Genomic DNA, 21964 nt, shown 5'->3' with positions numbered 1-21964 from the left:
GCCTAAAACCTCCTCGGGCGATCAACACAGATCAGCCACGAGTAGAGTTTCGGATAAACGCAGGGAGAGCGCTATGAAGGCGGGAACGCCTAAACCACCTACAGGCCCGAAGTCGACGAACCAGTCGGGTTCTTCACTGCCGCTGACGCAGTCGATTTCACCCGTCGTCATCCCAGCGACGACCTCGGCGACGATGCCCTCGTCGACGGAAGTGCTGGCCTGGAGACCGGAGGTATTTGATATGTGGTTGCCTGACACGTTGCTACAGGAACAGGCACCGTCAAGGGCCTCGAAAGAAGACGACGGCTTCAGAATTGTGAGCCCAGAGGACCTCGGTCTACGGCCCAGGTTTCCATCAGGGGCAACCTGCTCTCAGATGTTTACCCAGCCTCCAAGTTCTCAGGCGACCCTGTCCACGGAGGTACTGTCCTCCTTGCACTCGCTGCTCAAATCGCTGGACGAAAGGCTTCCACCTGTACCGTCGACGCCCCCCCCCCGTCGACGAGCCCGGCCCTTCACACCGCCCGACCGGTTCTATCGGGTTTCCAACTACTCCGGCAGTACAGGAGGTGTCCAAACTATGCGTCACCCATTTTGTGAGCCGGCTGTCAAAGGCTGCATTGAAAAGAAATTTAAGGTACCAGACTCCACACCAAAGTGTCTTTCGGCTCAACCTACACCGGACTCAGTGGTGTCGTCGGCGGCGACGAGAAAAGCAAAGGCCCAACATAAATGCTCTACCCCTCCAGATAATGAGGCGAGGCGCCAAGACGTTTTGGGAAAAAAGGTTCTCTCTGTGGGGGCCTCAACGGTGAAAGCAGCTAACTCCCTGGCGATTATGGCCAGATATGATAGGGAGATGTGGCACGGACTGGCACCTATCCTGGACCACCTCCCGGAAGGACGTAGGAGAACGGCGATGTCCCTGGTGCGTGAAGGCGAGGAGGCATCGAATCAGGCTATTAACATAGCGGTGGACCTGGCAGATTCGGGCTTTAAACAAATAAATAACGGAGTTGTACTAAGACGCCAGGCTTGGCTTAAATGCACCAACTTCAGACCCGAAGTACAGTAAAAAATTTTGGACATGCCCTTCGAAGGTGATCTTCTTTTCGGAGAAAAGGTGGACGAGGACTCAGATACAGCACGCTCGTTGGGTTCTCTCCAGAGTGGTAAGCCCTTTCGTTCCGTTTGTCCCTTTAGAGGAGCATCTGGGAACTCAAGATTCTCAGCAACCAGGGATCGATCCTTTGGTAGATCAGCGTATCCTTCCCTAGGATATAGACGCTCCTCTCAGACCTCAAGCCGGCGAAGAAAATTCCAATCTTCCAAGAGACGACCAACTTATTCGTCGTCGACGAGCAAACAGAAAGACCAGCAATGACGGGAAGCGTACCGTTCTGGGAGGAAGAGTGTCAAGCTGCGTCGAGGAATGGGAATCCATCACAACAGATCAGTGGGTTTTGGACACTGTGAGGTACGGACATTCCCTACTATTCAAATGCAAACCTCCAAAATGTCCACCTATACGCCTATCCCAGCCACATCTAAACATCTTGCGGCAGGAAGTAACACTCATGTTACAGAAAGGCACCATCAAATTAGTTCCTGCATCACAGAAAGGCCTAGGAGTATACTCACGGTATTTTGGGGTAAAGAAGCCAAAAGGAAAATGGCTCCCTATTCTCGACCTGCGAGACCTCAACAAGACCCTACTGAGTCAAAAATTCAAATTGCTTACACTGCAAGAGGTGATCAGATCCGTCCAAAGGGGACGATTGCAGGAGGTGATCAGATCCGTCCAAAGGGGACGATTTTTTGGCGTCACTGGATCTACAGGACGCGTACTTCCACATTCCGGTGTGTTACAACCACAGGAAGTTTCTGAGGTTCATGGTAGGTCAGACACACTACCAATTTGCAGTGCTCCCATTTGGTCTAAAGTCCTCCCCAAGAACGTTTACAAAATGTTTGGCACCTGTGGCAGCCTGGCTTCGAAAGGGAGGGCATCATGTATACCCGTACCGCGACGACTGGCTGGTGAGGGGATCCTCCCCAGCGTCGACCAACGACAGCGTACGAGCCACCTTACAACTTCTGCAACGACTGGGGTTCGCAGTGAACTTCGAAAAGTCTTCGCTAAAGCCCTCAAGGAGCTTGAAGTTCTGGGGAGCTCAATTCCAAACCCGCTCGGGAATAGTGAAACCGTCCCTAGACAGAATATTGAAAATCGAACAACTGACGAGTCAACTTCGCCTACAGAGCACATTTTCAGTGAGAAAATATGTGGCAATCCTGGGTTCCATGGTTTCGTGCATCCACCTAGTAACGAACTGCTGATTGTTCATGAGACCTCTACAGGAGTTCCTGTCGGACAGATGGAAGCAGGCCACGGGCCGGTGGTCAGACAGGATAACTGTCGACGACGAGGGTGTCATCAGATCCCTCCAATGGTGGAAAAGCTTTCACAACCTGGACAGAGGGGTTCCTCTACAAGAGCCGGAATTTCAGAAGACCATCATAACGGACTCCTCTCTGACGGGCTGGGGAGCACACATGAACGATCATCGAACCCAGGGCAGATGGTCTTCCACCGAATCGCACCTACACATCAACATGCTGGAACTGAGGGCAGTGAGATGGGCCCTGAAATCATTCCTTCCACATATCGAAGGATCAAAAGTAAGAGTGCTGACAGACAACACGACAGCCAGGTTTTACTTGATAAAGCAAGGCGGCACCAGATCCAGGACCCTTTCGGTGGAAGCTCAAAAGATCTGGCACTGGGCGTTGAAACACAACATATCCTTAGTGGCTTACCATCTCCCGGGTGTGAAGAACGTGCAAGCGGATTCCCTGAGCAGGACAATGGCTCAATTACACGAGTGGGAGCTGGACACCGGTCAGCTGAAAATAATCTTCGAAAGGTGGGGGACCCCCTCAAACGACCTCTTCGCAACGTAAGAAAACACGAATTGCGAACAGTTTGCGTGCAGATGGCCCCAAGAAGGATCCCTGGGGGAAGCGTTCTCGTTTCCCTGGACGGACAAATTCCTGTACGCTTTCCCTCCGTTCCCCCTTATACGGGGGACAATCCAGGGGATTCTTAGGTACAAATGCCGGGTCATTCTGGTGGCACCGTATTGGCCGAGACAACCATGGTTTTCCGACCTCCTACATCTGTCGTTGGAACAGCCTATAACTCTCCAGAAAGTGCCGAACCTACTGTCCAGGGACAAGGGAACGGTGTGGCACCACAATCCGGACAGCCTCAATTTAACAGCATGGCTCCGGACTTTGGCGGCTTGACAGTCTCGGCGGATTGCCGGAGGATTCTGCAGGCGGATAGGGCCCCTTCGACGAACAAATCATACATATGCAAATGGCGAAGATTCTGTACGTGGTGTCAAACACAGCACGAAATTCAGCCTTTAGAAGTAACCCCTGAACAAATTCTTCCGTATCTTCTTCACCTAGCGGAGAGTGGCCTGTCCTCTTCGTCCATCAAAGTGCACTTGGCTGCCATTTCAAGGTTTACGAGGAGCAGACAGTCTTCACCATTATTCAGTGAGAGGCTGGTGAAACATTTCATGAGGGATCTCTTTAGAACTTTCCCCCCTACGAAACGGTTCCCACCGTCGTGGAGTTTAAATGTGGTGTTGGCTGCCTTAATGAAACCTCCGTTTGAACCAATGTCCTCTTCATCCATGCAGTTCCTATCTTGGAAACTGGCTTTCTTAATTGCCATTACATCGGCTAGGAGAATATCGGAATTACAGGCATTAGTCATAGATCCTCCATATATGAGGTTCTTTAAGGACAAAGTAATTTTATCAACCAACCCTACTTTCATCCCGAAAGTACCGACAGTCTATCACAAGCACTGTACCCTGGTCCTCCCTACTTTCGTTGCGTCCCCGTCGTCGACGGCGGAAAAAGCCCTTTATACTCTGGTCGTCAAAAGGGCGTTAAAAATTTTTACCTGCAAAGGACGCAAGATATCAGAACTACCAGACAGTTGTTCATTGCCTACGGTCCGTCGGCGAGAGGAAAGGCATTCTCCAAGCAAGGCCTGGCTCGTTGGGTCTCTTCGGCAATTACTTTTAGTCACTCCAAAGCTGGGAGACCCCTACAGGGACGCCCTAGAGCCCATTCCACGAGATCGACAGCCTCCTCCGCGGCTCTATGGGCAGGAATTCCTCTGACAGACATCTGCCAGGCGGCGGCATGGTCTGTTCCACACACATTTACACGCCATTACTGCCTGGAAAGGCAGCACGCGGATGAAATACAGATGGGAAGGGCAGTTCTGCACCACCTGTTTCAATGAGGTAAGCCAAGTATGGTGAACCTGTTCTCTCTTACCTTGCCTATGTTTGTTTTTGTCTTCATGTGTCGGTTTTTAAGTACATGAATATAGATATGCTTGTATATGTATATATGTATATATATATATATATATAGGATTATGAATTATGAAAATATGTTGCTGCTTATACACACATATACATGTGTGGACTGGTAGTGGTTTTGTCGTAAACGTACATTACATTGCATTCTCTCCTCCTTTCTTCGAGGATACTGCTATACAATCTATTCTAAGCATGTGAATCCATGAAAGATCCAATGCTGGAGAAGGGAGTAGTTTCTTACCTGTAACTCCATTTCTCCAGCATTGGTATCTTTCATGGATTCACATGCGCCTGCCAGCCTCCCCGGAATGCAATGTGCAAGATATGTGCATAAGCAGGCTCCCCCCCTTCTACTTTGGAGGGGCCGAAATCTGACGGGACCCGCGGGGGCGGGGCTTTTATACCATTACGTCCAACGGGGCTTGCGTGGGCGGCCCCGGAGAGGACGTAGATAGGACACACAAGTGTCAGACGTTTTTTCCTATAGGAAATGACTATATATATGTGTACCGAGGGTTCCCAGTCTGACGACGGGGAATATTCTAAGCATGTGAATCCATGAAAGATACCAATGCTGGAGAAATGGAGTTACAGGTAAGAAACTACTCCCTTGCCTTGTACTTAACCTCGCTCTTTTTGACAGCAGCATTGGTGTTCCAGAGAGGTTCCGTGGATCCGGGAAGTAACATCTCCCACCTGTGGCCCCAAAGGTCGCACAGCGGGTTTCTTTTAGTTCCCCTGTGTGTCACTTGAGGACAGAGGTTTCAACGGTCTACACGACACTCAAGTCAGAACAGACTGAGAAGCCATATAGTCGTGTTAGACAATGCAGGGGTCCACGGAAGAACCCATAGCTGCTTTAGTGCAGGCGATTACAGTATTAAGGGCAGATATGGCCGCCGCTAATACTGTGATTCACCAGAGGTTAGATTCTATACAGAGTGTTCAGTATTCTCTCCCTGCAGACTCTGAATTCGGGGATGCTAGCACTTCAACCATACCGCCTCCGTTGGCAAGTACCCCAACTCCAGCTCCGGTGGTCCATTCCAACCCTTTCCCCTTTGGATGCTCCTGAACGTTATCAAGGTGATCCTAAGAAATTCAGGACTTTCATCAATCAGTGCAAATTACATTTCTTGTGCAGACCTCTGGCATTTCCTTATACCACCGCCAAAGCCGCTTTTGCCCTTTCCCATCTGGCCGGGACAGCTGCCGCTTGGGCTAACCCTTTATTGGAGAACAATAGTCTGGTTCTTTATGATTTTGATTTGTTAGTTCTAGAAATGTCTCGAGTCTTTGATCCCAGACACAAGGCACAGTCTAGGGATTTGGAGTTGTTAGAACTAACCCAGGGCAGAGGGACTTTGATAGATTACATCACCCGGTTCAATCAATTGGTTGCCGAGACATCATGGCCAGAAAGCAAGCGGGCAGTTATATTTTATAGGGGGTTGAATAACGCAATGAAAGATGCCTTAGCATTGATTCCTTCCATGCCCACACAGTATCAGGAACTAGTGGATCTTGCCCTGCAGGTGGATGCACGGCGATCAGAGCGCAGAGCTGAGTTGGGGGTTTCTTCCCACCCTACAGTTGTCAGTACCCCTGCTTCCAGTACTGAAGAACCTATGCAAGTAGGAGGTTTACGTAGCCCTATTACAACATCTGAGAGAGAACGTAGAAGGGTGGATAATGCATGCTTTTATTGTGGCACCATGGGACATTATGTGCAGGAATGTCCTCGACGTCCCAGGAAGAGTCAGGTTTTTCAGACAGCTCGACCTTAGATCCGGCGACCAGGTCGAGTGTTCAGTCTTCATCTCCAGGTACCCCTCTTGTCCAGCCCATCTTTGTACAGGCCACTCTTTGTCCCTCTACAGGTATTTCTCATGCAGTCACGATCATCATTGACTCAGGTGCCACTGGGAACTACATAGACATTGCGTTAGCCCATTCCCTCAATCTACCTTTAGTGGTAAAAACCCGACCTGAACCTGTTCAGGCCGTAGATGGCACTGCACTAGTCTCTGGTCCTGTTAGACACCAAACTGCACCTCTATTGTTGACCATACAAGACATTCACACTGAGACGTTAAGTTTTGATTTGATTACCACATCTCAATTCGGTATCATATTAGGAGTACCATGGTTACGTGAACACAATCCTCTAATTAATTGGCAATCAGGCACGGTGCTCTTCGAGTCTGAGATTTGTCAGAACTATTGTCTCCCAACCCATCAAGCAACCGATACTCCTTCTCGGGCCTTGGGAGCCCTAGCTCAACTCACGTTGAATGATGATGGATCAGAGGTTGTGAATTCCCATACCGTTGGGGTGGGTGGTGTCAGGGATTCCATCTGAGTATAAAGCATTCAAATCAGTTTTCGATCGCGGTTCTTCCGAGGTACTTCCTCCACACAGACCATATGACTGCCCAATTGAATTAATCCCTAATTCCACCATTCCATCGGGCAGGATTTATTCCTTGTCTCCCTCGGAAGAACAAACATTGAAACAGTATGTACAGAACGCCCTACGATTAGGACATATCCGCCCCTCTACTTCACCAGCTGCAAGCCCTATATTTTTTGTACCTAAGAAATAGGGGGACTTACGTTCTTGTGTGGATTATCGGCGTCTTAACGCTATCACGAAAAAGGATAGATATCCAATTCCGTTAATCACACCTCTTCTGGACCACTTATCCCATGCTTCTGTTTTCACCAAGCTGGATCTTCGTGGCGCATACAATCTAGTGCGCGTTCACGAAGGCGATGAGTGGAAAACTGCCTTTTGTACCCGTTACGGCTTGTATGAATATCTAGTCATGCCCTTCGGTCTTTGCAACGCCCCGGCAACATTCCAGCGTTTTATGAATGACATATTCAGGGACATTCTGGACGTATACATGGTTGTTTATTTGGACGACATCTTGATCTTTTCACGGAATCTTGATGACCATGTAAAGCATGTCCGGGAAGTATTATCCCGTCTGAGGGAACATTCCCTATTTGCCAAACCCGAGAAATGTCAGTTCCATAAAACGTCTGTTGAGTTTCTGGGCTTCCACATTACCCCTGGGGCATTATCCATGAACGAATCCAAGGTTAAAGCAGTCCTAGATTGGCCAGTTCCTCAAACACTCAAGTCATTGCAGGCCTTTTTGGGCTTCGCCAACTTTTACAGACGTTTTATTTCCTCCTTTTCCACAATTGTTGCCCCACTCACGGCCCTGACCAGCCCTCAGGTACCCTATCGATGGCAGAGGGAACATCATGAATCTTTTGAGGCTTTGAAAACCGCTTTCACTACCGCACCGGTGCTCCAGCACCCCAATCCCGATCTTCCGTTCATAGTTGAGGCGGATGCCTCTTCTTTTGCTCTTGGTGCGGTATTGTCTCAGACATGTCCTACAACAGGCAAGTTACACCCGGTGGCATACCACTCCCGTAAGTTCTCCAATACTGAGACCCATTATACCGTAATGGAGAAGGAACTCCTGGCTGTCATGGACGCCTTTCGTGTCTGGCGCCATCATCTTCTGGGGACTAAGCATCCAATGACTGTATACTCAGATCATCGAAATCTACAGGATCTGGCCTCATTGAAGTGCATCAATAGCAGACAGGTCCGGTGGCATCTTTTCTTTTCCGCTTTTGATTTCCATATTATGCATCGTCCTGGAAACTCACATGGAAAAGCAGACGCCTTGTCACGTTCCCCGGGTGGGGTCGAGTTGCCAACCTTCCCTGACACTGTTCTCGGAAAGAGTCATGTGATTTGTCTCTGCACTCCCTCTTTGTCATTGTTAGATTCTGTACGAGCTTGGACTAGCAATCATTCCGACCAACTGCGGGATTGGGACCCCGTTTATTCTGAGGGTTTGCCTTTCGTGCATGAACGTCTGTTTCTTCCCACACCTGACACTCGTAACTTGGCCCTTGAGTGGTCTCATGATGCTCCCTTCAATGCCCATCCCGGTCAAGAGCGCACTTTGGATCCCCTAAAGCGCTGGTGTTGGTGGCCCTCTATGAAGCGCGATGTGGAATGCTTTGTCAATTCATGCGCTGTTTGTGCTCAGGCTAAACATCGAAGAGGACGACCGGTTGGGCTGCTGCTTCCGCTTCCGGTACCTCCAAGACCTTGGCAAACACTGACAATGGATTTTGTAACCGATCTCCCCAAGGTACGAGGTTTTGACACCATCTGGGTGGTGGTGGACACGTTCACAAAAATGGCTCGTTTTGTTCCTTGTAAGGGTATTCCTTCGGCCCCAGTCTTGGCAGACTTGTTTTTTGAACATGTGTTCGTGTTATTTGGACTCCCTTCGGTCATTGTATCCGATCGAGGGTCACAATTCACCTCTCGTTTTTGGAGGTCATTGACTAAATTATTTGGCATCGATACCAGGTATTCTTCGGCCTATCATCCTGAGACTGATGGACAGACCGAAAGGACGAATCAATCTATGGAGCAGTATCTTTGGTGTCTTATATTACAGCAACAGACCTCCTGGTTGAGCGCTTTACGGCTTGCTGAGTTCGCATACAATAACGCGGCTCATTCTGCTACAGGTTTTTCTCCTTTCTACGCCCTCTACGGCCAACACCCCAAGGTCTTGCCTGTCCCTGATGCTTCTGTTTCTTCGAATCCTGCGGCCACGGCTCGTCTTAGGGATCTGTCTGCTGTTCATGCTAGTACTGTGGTCCATCTTACTGAAGCAAAGGCTTCTATGAAGGCTCGTGTTGACGGCAAGCGCCTGGCTGCTCCTCCCCTGGTGGTGGGTTCTAGGGTGTGGTTGTCTTCACGTCACCTTCGCCTAGTGGGTTGCCGGAAACTTCTACCTCGTTTCGTTGGCCTGTATGTGATCTCTCAGGTTGTGAATCCAGTGGCTTTTCGTCTAGTTCTCCCAAGTTCTTGGCGTATCCATCCTGTATTTCATGTCTCTCTCCTCAAGCCTTGTCCTGATTCTTCCCGCCTCCGGGCCCCTGTTGCCTCGGTGTCCCTGGCCTCTCCTGATGTTTTTGAAGTGTCAGCCATTTTGGGTTCCCGTTGGTTTAGGGGTAGGCTCCAGTATTTAGTGGATTGGAAGGGTTATGGACCGGAGGAGCGTTCTTGGGTTTCTGCTTTGGATCTTGACGCTCCTCGGTTGGTGGCTCGCTTCCACAGGGGATCACCCGTCCTGCCCACGGGGTCGTGGGCCTTTGGGGGGGGGGGGCTCCAAGGCTGGACTAGCACACGCTTCCATCAAGATTCATCTTGCTGCAATCTCCCGATACACCAGAACCACGGGACGGACGTCCTTGTGGTCTCATCGTCTGGTGAAGGAGTTCATGAAGGGACTGTTCAGATCGTTCCCGCCGGTGAAGGCGCCGGCTTCGGCGTGGGAGCTCAACGTGGTGCTGACCAAGCTCATGCGACCTCCGTTCGAGTCTCTGCACTCAGCTTATTTGAAGTTCTTGTCGTGGAAAACAGCGTTCCTTGTGGCCATCACCTCCGCACGACGAGTGGGAGAGATCCAGGCCCTTTCCTGCAAGCCCCCGTACTTGACTTTTCACGACACGAGGGTAGTGCTCAGGACGCACCCCTCCTTCATGCCCAAGGTGCCGTCGGACTTCCACCTCAACAAACCCTTGATGTTGCCTGTTTTCTTCCCGTCGCCTTCGTCGCCGGCTGAAAGGACTTTGCACTCGCTGGATGTGGCTAGAGCGCTGAAGTTCTACGTGGACCGCACAAAGAGCTTTCGGAAGATGTCACAACTTTTTGTGAACTTTGGACCTGTCAATCAGGGGAAGGCTCTCTCAAACGCTTCCATTTCCAGATGGCTCTCCGGCTGTATAATGTACTGTCATCGGTTGGCAAACCGACCGCTGCCCGGCCGTCCGAGAGCCCATTCCACCAGAGCGATCGCAGCTACCACGGCGTTCCTATCTGGTGTGCCCCTGCTGGACATCTGCAGGGCTGCTACGTGGAGGTCGACGCACACCTTCATGAAATTCTACTGCGTCGACTGGGATTCCAGGGAGGAGTCCAGGGTCGGTCAAGCAGTGCTGCGCAACCTGTTCGCATAAGGTGAGCCTGGTGAGGAGGTAAGAGACGCTTAATGTTGAGTTGTTGTATTGCTTAATGTTGAGCCTGTTGCAACCTCCCGTGGTTGTGCATGTGTGTACTGCTATGTATTCTCTTATTCATGAGCATGTGAATCCATGCCAGACCCCATGCTGGAGAAGGAACAAGTTACTTACCTGTAACTGTTGTTCTCCAGCGTGGGTCTGGCATGGATTCACATGCGAACCTTCCCTCCTACCCCTCTGCGGCTCTTCACTTGGTCATACTGCCACTTCACGTGCTACCAAATCTGAGGATGGCTGCCAGAGGCGGGGCTTAGGGAGAGGGCAGTCATTGGCTGTGGTCAGTATGACGCAGAAATCAGTGATTGGTTACTCCTACGCAAGTCAGATCAGAAACAAAACTGATACTGAGTTTTTTCTTTACCGAGGATTCCCAGCCTGACGACGGGGAATATTCATGAGCATGTGAATCCATGCCAGACCCATGCTGGAGAACAACAGTTACAGGTAAGTAACTTGTTCCTTCTGACGAAAACAAAACAAATGATGACAAACAGTAAAACTCTAGGTTGTGTTCCTGATGTAATGTGCAAGCGCGCGGAAAAAAGGAACTGAAGCATGGGGGGTAGTGACGTGCTATATATACGACGCCTGACGTCACTTCTGGTACTGACAATCGAGCACTGAGTAAGACAGATCGATGGCGGAGTCGAGGTCCACTATGCCCCCCGTCTAAAAAAATTCCGAGCAGCATAGCTGGATGAGGATATCTATCAAGATGAAGAATCTCTGGGAGAAAAGGAATCCGTTGAAAGAAGCTTACTGCCTGCCATGTATTGAATACGTACAATTGCTTTGAAAGGCATGGTGGGCAATACAGTATTTTGAACAGGATTCTGTATTTGCCATGGAGCCAGTGGAGTGTCCAGAGATTTTGTCTGACCTGTCTTGGGCATTAGGCAGAGTTTTACACTTTTTGTACACAATTTAACATGTATCCAGTGAGGCCTAGGGGAGGTTGCTAGCATAACTAAATCTTGAGGGTATGAGGAGAAAGACAGGGTTCTATTTGGGAATATCAGGTTTTGCATGATGTCAGCTGGATCATAGTTGAATGAAGCATCTTCTTACAATAGCTTAAACCTGGGATTCAAGGGAGAGAGAGTTGTCCATGAGAAAGGCAGTTTTTTAATGTCACGGTCGTATGGGAGCAGGATCCTATTTCTTCTGGCCAAGGAATGTTTGTATGCTGTGTTGTTGCGGAGCTGCAGATCATAACTTTGGTAGTTGAGTTGAATTGTGATTAATTGGTCATCATCCATGTGTCAATCCGTGAGAGACAATAGCCAAGGTTCTGTTGATTTTCAGCTAAGACTTTCATACTTTTGTAGACAGTTTTGAGTATTGTCTTTATATTTGTAGCATGTGAGACCCAATTTGCTGCTGAATTCGAAGAGTGGGGACATGTAGATTGCAGAGGAGTGATTATGGCAGGCATGTAATTGGTCCCCATGCGGTTTGAGAGTAACATCATCCAGCACAATGCTGTTTCTTATAGTCCAATCCACAAATCTTTGTAGGAGGATTTTGTAGCAGATGTTGATAAATGCAGCCAAGATATCTAGACTGAGAGTGTGGTTTACTTTGAATCCTGAATCCTGTAAAGTTGGAACCTAAGAAATGACCAAGCCTTTTAAATACTATGAAAGTGCAAAGTGTTTTTGTATTGTTTGAACTGAAACCTTGAAGCGTTTTATATTGTAATGTGATGATTTGAAAACATGCATTGCTTTTGTTTCTTGACATTCTATGAAATTTCATGAGCTGACAGTATGAAAACACAATGGGGCTCATTACAAGTTTGACGGCGCAGTGCAAAATGGTGGCAATTCCATTACTCCCATTTTACCTCTAGCAAGGTGCCCACAGTAAAACTGCCAAATCCCCAATTGAGTCCTAGGAACTTTACAAATGGGGATTAACAGTGCCATGCAACTCTCGAACTCTGGCACTAAATCAGCTGGACCGAGCGGCGATAATGAGTTTGGTGGAATTTCTGTGGAAATACTACAGGACTACTCCTAAAATCACATTGGGGCCCAATATGTGTGTAAAAGATTGAATCTTTGAGGTCTATCGTGCCAACACTCATGTGATGAACTGACAGGATAAAATAACAGATGGGTAACCTTATTATCACAGCTGACATTAAGTCCCAAAGAGAATTCTATGTGTTGAGCTAAGCTGTACTGAAGACAAATTCAGAGCTTGAAGAAAGATTTTAGTTTGCAAATGAATCTTGCTGTTACTTTGATAGTGGCAATAAAGTTAACAAAAACAGAATTTTCCTACATCCTCTGTATTTATTTGCAGCGGTAAACCACAATGCATGCAAATTAGCACTTCCCTACATTAACAGAATTTGTGTTAATTGTATGTACTGATTGCCAGATGATTGTCAAGTTAATTGGGCAGTTTATCACCCTAGAGTGTATGCAGGTACTTTATTCACCATTGCATTCATGTTCAACAACCTTTGGTAAAACGTGTGTGCTCTCCTTCGTGTGCTCTTAAAGTGCATACTGATCTACTCCACATCTTCAGTATTAGTAAAATAATGTTTTTATGAATTAAAATATAAAAAATATTTAAGTAGAGCAATGTGAGTTTGGCTAATCAATAAGCTGGTGGAAATGAAGCAGTGAGTTATTCCTTATCGATGTAACAAATGGATAGCAGATTTTGAATTACAATATTTAATTTTAGGTCAATGAGCTTCAGAAGAAAATTAAAGAAGCTACCCGAAAGATGATGTCTCATATTGCTGAGTTATCTATGCAACAAGCTAGTACCATGAAACTTCAACAGGAAATAAGGGATAAAGAACAGTTTCTAGAGCTCTGCTATTCGCGGATCGAGCAAGGTCTGCCACCAAGTGAAGACACCGAGAATGAATGGATGCGAATCATACGTGATGAAAAAAGACACAAACTGGAGTCCATAGTAAAAGCTAAAGTAGGTCCTTTTATCTACTGCTTTATTGCCGAAATATTTCTGAATATCATTGTCAGTTCTTATTCAATGCATATTATAAGAAAGTGGTACAGATGAATACACACTTCTGAGTAGATTGACATGGCATTATCCCGAAGTTGGCACCCACAAAAATCAGAAAAACTAGATTCAATGTCATTCTCACATGAGTTGTGTAAGCTATGTAGAATTTCACTTTAATTGATATCAGCTGTCCACCTTACTGCTATGATGATCATTCACCCTGAAAGACAGAGAGGAAGCTCTCCCATAGAGTAACAGATCACCTTTCCTAAAGGAGATGACAAGCCTCTGCAATCTCCTGCATCAATTGAATGATCAAGATGCAAAATATTAGCTGTTGTGCCTAACTGGGGCTTTGCATTACGAGCTAACCCATTGAATGGGCTATCTAAAGTTTCACTATTTTCTCTATTATAAAAGTGTGAAAATAGTTTATAATTGAAACTTCATACACATCAAACAATATACATATATCATAATTTATTTTCAACTCTCCCCTATCCTGGTCTCACTCTTACCGGACTGCTTCATCAACCACCCGGAGATAGTTTTGTTGGTTTATGTTATTGTTTTGTTAATTTCTCTTACAATGATTGATGCTAAAGCATGCCTACTTAGACATGCTGTTGTTGTAACCTTAAGAAATGCCAATAAAGACATTTTAAAATAATTAAAAAAAAAATAATAATTTATTTTCAAGTCATATGTTCTAAAATCAGAAATAGCAATTTACGTCATAGCCTAAAAAATATTAATGGGTAAAAGATAAAACTGCAGCACTTATCTCATACATTATTTGAGACATCATACCAGAATATTTACTAAAGGGTAAGAAATAGCCTCATCACTAAATATTACTAGCAACACATTTATCCTTAATTGCAGCTTCAATAACGATCCAGACTGTCGCGCTATACAAATAAATAATAAACTAAACTAAACTAAAAGGGCTATCACTAGGGATAGTTGGCAGCCAGACAGCCATTGTATCCAGAAACCATCTGTGTTAATGAATGAGGGACAGTACATAAATCTGTCTAAATAGAGCGGCTGGACCCTCTTCCATTGTAGTAAATGGTGTCTGCAGGTTTCTTGCTGTCACCCCACCTCACAAGGTATACCCAATATAGGGCCCATCGTAACGACACATGGAAGTTGATAAAAATCAGGGCCAGTCACTGGGACAACATATACAATCTTGAAATGGCATTATTTGGTAGTTTCCACATAAACATTGGGCAACATGCAGCTCTACTAATTAAAATTCCATAGTCCTGTGATCAGGCGCTTGTTCCTGAAACTTCATTTTAAATTGTCTGACCAGTTGCTCGTCAAATAAATCCACCACTCAATGTCTATAAATGTAGTGACTCATTCTCTGTTTTTAATCCATATGTATTTATCAGTATTGGATGAGTGTAATTATTAAAGCCCACACAGGGTGTTTGGAATTCCGGAATTGAGAATTCTATCTTTGTATACCTTAGTGATGATTAGAGAAATTAAACTTTACATAAATATACGTAAATGTTCCAGTCTATTGCTCGTAACTGACTCACCTGTGGGCAATCTCATATTTTCCCTCCAATATATCAAAGCACTTTCTGGGATGTTCAATTCCTGCAACCATTGCATATAGTAAGGAGGAGGGACCCGACAACCATTATATGCTTCAGTAATGCCTTTCATACTGTATCCTCCATAGCAGAAAGCCACATTCGAAAGGAGGGATATTTTCATTACCATTTTGTTGGCTAAGAATTTCCCAAAATATCTTCATTATGTCTGATGTGGAAATAGTTTCCTAAATGCACATATGAACCAACACGTCCCACACTAGTCTTATTGAAAAAAGAAACAGTTACTCACTGCAGTGACTACTGTACTCCTAGTCCAGTGGTATTCAAACTTTTTCATATCGGGCCCCCTCTTGAGTAAAATTGTTTTTTCTATGCCCCCTCCACCTCCATCTAGGGGTTGGTCACTCTAGGAGACCCAAAGAATGTCCAGGGGGGGCCCAGGCTCTTCAAAATGTAAGCAGATTGTCTACTGCTATATTTTCTATTAAAAGTAGTCTCAATCCTTTTTTATATTAAACACAGTCATCCTAATCCCCTTTAAAGAGTCTGGCCCCTCCTGGACATCCTTAGGGACTCCCTAGACGGGCCAGCTCCCCAGTTTTTTTATTTTTTTCTAAACTTATTTTTATTGGTTTTGTACAAACAAGATTACAACATGGCATTATATAGCGTGAGCATTATTCAACACTTGGTTGTTTGGTAACAGAAGAGACAGATAACAAAAACAATGAGTCTTAAAGTCTTACTAAGGACGCAGGGCGGGGCCGGGGGGAGGGCGAGGCAGGGTCGTAGGGAAGGAGAATGAGGCTAGCGTTTCCAGTTCGACTGTGGATTGGGAAGGAGATGTGTCTCTGCGGCCATGATTCTTTGATCGCCAGTATTGGCTCTCTCAGGGGGGAGGATGCGGGCAATCGAATCGTCCGGGGCCTTCTTCTTGTGCGATTCCCATAGGGCTAGGTTGGTCCTGGGTTGTGCCTTGTTCTTCCGGCATCATCTCTAGTCTTGCTTGTCCATCCATCAGAGGGTAGGAGGTTTTCTAGCCAGCCCTTGGTATTGGTGTGTGTAGTCCAGGAAGGGGGCCCAGATTTGGAAGAATTTGTCTCTGTTCCCAAACCGAAGGGCTGTAATTTTCTAGGCCACTATTATGTCCCAACACTTCGAACACCACATCTGGATTGCAGGCCCTTCTGGGTTTTTTCAGAGCCTGGCCATTGACATTTTTGCCGCTGTTAGTAAATGAGCGCATAGGTCTGCTCTTCGGCCTGTCAAGGGAAATTGGCCTTCACCCCTTGCTCCCAGTAGGACAATTCCTGGGTCCCATGGGATTGTGAGGCCTGTGATCGCTTTGACCTGTTCTAGAACCGATTTGCAAAATTCGGTGGCTTTGGGCAGCTCCCCAGTTTGAAGACCCACTGTCCTAGTCCATAGTTCCCTTTCCTCCGTACTGTATGGTCACCCCTGCATTGGGATGAAACCGGAGCCTTTTGCATTGCAAAATAAGCACTTTCCCTTTAAAATGAATAATGTATGCACAGGAAGGTGCCCAAATAGGCGTGACTGTGCACTCTGGCCCCCACCCTCTGGTATCACAGTGCAGTCCTCAAAAACTAGCAGTACAGTAGTCACTACAGTGAGCAACCTTTCTTATTCTTATGTCCTGTCCCCTTTCAACCATACTGCATGCGCGATTCCAAACCAACAGAAACTTAAGGGAGGTGATGTATTGAGTAGTTTTAAGTGAACACATTTTTTAGTACTGCCTAGCTAAAGACAGCATCTTTGCGTCAGCTAATATTCAGATGACAGAAAGCCGATGGTGTTGCCCTGGTGGCAGCTTTGCTGAGGAAATCCCATGACATGTGATGCTGAAATGCAACTGCAGCTGCTTTTGCGCTTAAAAAATGTGCTAGAATACCCTTCAGTAGGTGTGTTCCCCTGCACTGTGTCGGCTTCTGCTATACATGACACCATCCATCTAGCAATCAATGCCTTAGAGGCTTGCTTGCCTGGCGAAGTCCCGCCGAAGGTTACAAAGACAGCCTCAGAGCTTCTGAATAACTTGGACCTGCTTAAAAAGAATTTTATAGCTAATCCAAAATCTAAATAGTGTAAAACTTTTGTCAACTTGAGATTGTGGGTTAGGAAAGAACGTGGGCAATACCATTTCTTGGTTGATGTGAAATTCAGATTCAACCCTCGGTAAAAAGGTTGGGTGTGTGCGTGAAATCACTTTGTCCTTGTGAAAGTTGTATGCGGCTCAGATGCTGCAAGCTCTATAATTTCACTAACTCTTCTTGCTGATGTTAGTGCCAATAACAGAACTGACTTTAGTGCTACACATTTAATGTCTATTGAGACCATAGGCTCAAATGGTTTATGAGCTATTGCTGCTAAAGCAATATTGAGATCCCAGGAGGGCCGAGGCCTCCTGACTGGGAGAAATACACTTGTTAGCCCTTCCAGATGCCTTTTGGCAATAGGATGTGCTGAAGAAAAAAATTATCTGATCTGAATTCCTAAACCCCTCTATGGCTGCTAGATAAATCCTGCACATGTTTACCTGTACTCCTGAACGAGCTGAAATAAGCGAAAATTCAGGGGGACAATGGCATTATTCTGTGACCAGTGACAAAACCTCATCCACTTGCTCTTGTTTTGGGGCCTAGTTGAGTACTTCCTAGCTCCCTGAATTATGTCCAACTTGTCTTCTGAGAGCTTGAGATTGGCTAACGTTAGTTTTCCAGGCACAAGGCTGCTAGGGCCATCAATTGTGGGTTCGGCTGAAGCACTGAACCTCCTTGTTGAGACAACATCCAAGTGAATACTTCCAGCTTGAGTGGTCCTTGGTAGGCCATCTTTGTGAGGTCTGAGTACTAAGCCCTGGATGGCAATAGAGGGGCTTTTGCAATGAATTTGCAGTTCCTGGCTGCTCTGAACTTGTTGAGGACCCTCTGCATGAGAGGGGTCAGAGGGAATGCATAACAGATCATCTCTGACAAGCATCTCCTTTCGAATTCTCCCCTTGGCATTGCTGCTCGTCTATCTCTGGGCAATCCCATATTAAGACCAACTCCTGAGGAATGTTTGTAGGAGCTCACTCTGAGTCTGTTGAGCTTGTTAGCTTCCATATTGTCTGACCTGGCAAATGAGCTGCAATATGCCCTGTTCAATTGACCATTCCCACAATTGGAGGGCTAGGTTTCATAGGATTGGGTATTTGGTCCGACCCGGTTTGTTTACATAAAACATTGAGGTGCTACTGTCCGGTAGAATTGGCACCACCTTGTTCTCGGCAGAATGAAGGACTTCAACGCTAGTAATATTGCTTTCAACTCTAGATAGTTTATATGTCTCTCTCTGTCATTGGAAGGCAACTGCCTGTGTGTAGAGTGAGATCCTAATGTTGCACCTCATCCCTCTAGAGAATAATCTGGTGTTAATATAGCTGCATGTGGCAGAGGGTGAAATGGAGCCCGCTCAACAGGTTGTAGTCCGTCTCACACCATTGGAGATCCTCCTTGAGCATTACAGGTATCGTTATTCTGTCCAATTGGGATCCTGCCTCCTGATCCAATGATGCTGCTAAGTGAAGTTGTATCCTCCTCATTTTGAGTCTTGCTAGTTGTACTGACGGGTTGCAAGTAGCAAGGAGGCCCATCAAGTGTTGATACCAGCACACTGTTGTGCACTCCTTCGACAAGAAATGCTTCACTGCCAAAATATCCTTTCGCCTCTCCATAGTGGGAAATATTCTGGCTTGCACTCTGTCCCATTGGAAACCTATGATGGTAAGCCTCTGGGTAGCCGTAAATAGTGATTTCTTGGTAGTGATCAAGTATCCCAGATCAAAAAGTAGGTTGATTACGACTTATAGGGTCTGTGTTGCTTCTTGGGGAGACTCCTTCCTGATAAGCCAATCGTGGAGATCCGGATAGACGTGCTTGCATTCATTATTTTTGTGAAGACTCTTGGTGCTGAATTTAGACCAAACAGGAGAATTCTGTATTGGAATTGTTTCCCCGTGACAGAAAATCTGAGGCATTGCCAATGGGGATGCCATGTTTGTATTTGGAGGTATGTGTTGGAGATCCTATCTGAATGAGCGGTTTTGATGCTGGTAGAGGAAAGGGCACGTGAAGACTTTGGAAACCACTGAAATCAACCAGAGGTCTACAAAACCACTGATCTTTGTGCAGAGCTACAGGAGATTCGTAGATCCGTATGAAAATAGTGGTGTTTCTTTGGGTCTGAGGTGGATGCAGAGGATGGGGGCGAGTAACCTGTTAGGGTTAGTTCTCAACTGCTTTCGCCTAGGAGTACTAGACGATTGGTCTGGTTGCCTAGACCTTCTTTCTTGGAAGCATCTACAATCCCCAAATGCTCTTGATCATTGCACAAGGACTACGACTTCCATCACTCTTTTCTACTGGACCTTTATGGTGGCTCCGCCCCCTTTCCCAGAAGCCTACTTTTACAGACTCCCGTGCGCATCTGCGCCCGCGCATCGAAGTACGCGCTCAAAGTAGCGCTGTTTGCTGTTGGGAATCGCTGCTGCACAAGGACTACGACTTCCATCACTGGTGTTATGACTTGATAGTCGTGAAGATTATGGGGCCTCTGTCCACAAGTTCCACTCAGAAAGATACACATAACTTCCTGAGCAATTCTTGAGACCACAGGTTTTTTGAGTGCCGAAGAACGCCAGGAACCGGGAACACCGGTGACCCCTCGACCGCTGTAAAGCAAGCAATGGGTCAGTACAATGGCAAACAATATACTGAATAGCGAGGTAACAAATATCAAGGGGCTTACCAAGGGTCTGGGGACAGGAAGAACAAAGATGAAAATGGAGGTGTGGCTAGCAAACGGCAGCATTGAGGTGTAGATTGTTGTAGGAATAGGCACTGCAAAACCTGTATGGAGAGGGTACTCCAAAAGGTAACAGAAGAGGAAAATCCGAAAACAGTCCGTTAAGAGTTCCAAGGTCAAAAGCCAGCCAAGTTCGTCGTAACCAGGGGGTAATCCAAAGGAATCCAAGAATACAGTTCAAAGGTCCTGAAACAGCACAGCAAAACAATATCCAAGGGCTTGACAGAGGAATCCAAGAAGAACAGTCCATAGTCCAAGTTCAAGATGCGGAGGCAGGAAGACACGGAACAGTGCCTGATTGGGTCAGCTGTGAAGCACTGAATGAGCGTTCCCTCTCCGGTTTTAAAGGGGCCTAGGAGTGTCACATGACCCATCACGTGACCGATGATGTAGCACGTTTCTTTGTCACATGACCCAAGTTTCCAAAACGCCGCTGCCGGGTCTTCCTGAGGGCGTGACGAAGCAAAGGAAAAAGCCAGCGTCTCCGTCGACTGTCTCCAAGACGCCAGGGCAGCTGCCAATGTTGCAATGGGTGAATATGACCATAGCGCGTTAAATGCCCTTGTGTGCGCCGCTGCCGTGCTGCTTGAGGGAGTGAGGAAATGAGATCAGAAGAGGAAGACAGGACAGGACCTGAGATGGAGGGCTTAGTGACTGCATGGGTATTCGTGTGCGTAAGGTGACCAGTGGATGGTGTAACAACTGGACCTTTATGGTGGCTCCGCCCCCTTTCCCAGAAGCCTACTTTTACAGACTCCCGTGCGCATCTGCGCACGCGCATCGAAGTACGTGCTCAAAGTAGCGCTGTTTGCTGTTGGGAATCGCTGCTGCACAAGGACTACGACTTCCATCACTTTTTTCTACTGGACCTTTATGGTATTTTCCCATCAAGAATACAAAGGACATTATATATGCTTCTAAATATGTCACATATAATCTTCTAAAATACTAATATAGTATATATTTGTATTTATTTAGGTGGCTCCGCCCCCTTTCCCAGAGGCCTACTTTTACAGACTCCCATGTGCATCGAAGTACGCGCTCAAAGTAGCACTGTTTGCTGTTGGGAATTGCTGCTGCACAAGGACTACGACTTCCATCACTCTTTTCTACTGGACCTTTATGGTATTTTCCCATCAAGAATACAAAGGACATTATATATGCTTCTAAATATGTCACATATAATCTTCTAAGATACTAATATAGTACATATTTGTATTTATTTAGGTGGCTCCACCCCCTTTCCCAGAAGCCTACTTTTACAGACTCCTGCGCGCATCTGCGTGCGCATCGAAGTACGCGCTCAAAGTAGCGCTGTTTGCTGTTCGCTGCTTCAGTGTTTCTGTAGTTTAGTTATTAACTGGAATTGGTTTTTTGGTACTTGCTGGAGGAGAGTACCTGGTCCTTCAACTGACTCTAGATTGGTGAGTCTGTTTGAGTTCTTTTTCCAACGTGCTCACTTTAAACTTGGATATATGTTGCTTCCATTATTACTGCATTGAGATAAACTTTATTCAACATACATCAAATTAAGAGCTGCGAGTTCTTACTCTCTGCACATTTCTTTAAATTACTGCGGCACGTGTAACAATGGCAGGCGGTTTACGGAGTAAAGCCAATGAACTTGCTACTCTTTCATTTACATCTTTGAGTATTGATTCGCAGGTTTGCCATGGCCGCACCTCTTACATTGAACCTTATGTTCCAGAAACAATGAGTTCAGGTACATTGGATGAGCAGACGGTTGTGCTTAGACTTCCACCGCGTGTGGTTATGGTACATGCTACTGAAAATTCACTTTCTGCACTTTCTCCTTCACATGGGAAACTGAATCAACATGACTCGATCATAGGAAATATGGCTGCCCTTGATGCACAGGTCTCCTGTGCTATTGGTATGTTAACTCCTCTCGCCTATGGACCCCTGAAAACGAATCAACGGGTAAACCAACATACTATGGGTGAGCAAAGTTTC

At 46.5% G+C, this 21964-nt stretch overlaps 1 protein-coding gene across 1 annotated transcript in view; it reads left to right on the top strand.

Annotated features, from left to right (window-relative positions):
• Positions 1-21964, top strand: part of CCDC146 (coiled-coil domain containing 146) — a 1748551-nt gene that overhangs the window by 1663709 nt on the left and 62878 nt on the right. Inside the window, exon 20 of the mRNA XM_069628051.1 lies at positions 13251-13499. Within this exon, the coding sequence (XP_069484152.1) occupies positions 13251-13499 (249 nt within the window). The remainder of the gene's footprint in view (positions 1-13250; positions 13500-21964) is intronic.

Source organism: Ambystoma mexicanum, chromosome 12 (genome assembly GCF_040938575.1).
Source record: "Ambystoma mexicanum isolate Mex_15411 chromosome 12, UKY_AmexF1_1, whole genome shotgun sequence".
NCBI classification, from domain to species: domain Eukaryota; kingdom Metazoa; phylum Chordata; class Amphibia; order Caudata; family Ambystomatidae; genus Ambystoma; species Ambystoma mexicanum.
This window is presented reverse-complemented; position numbering and strand designations above follow the sequence as displayed.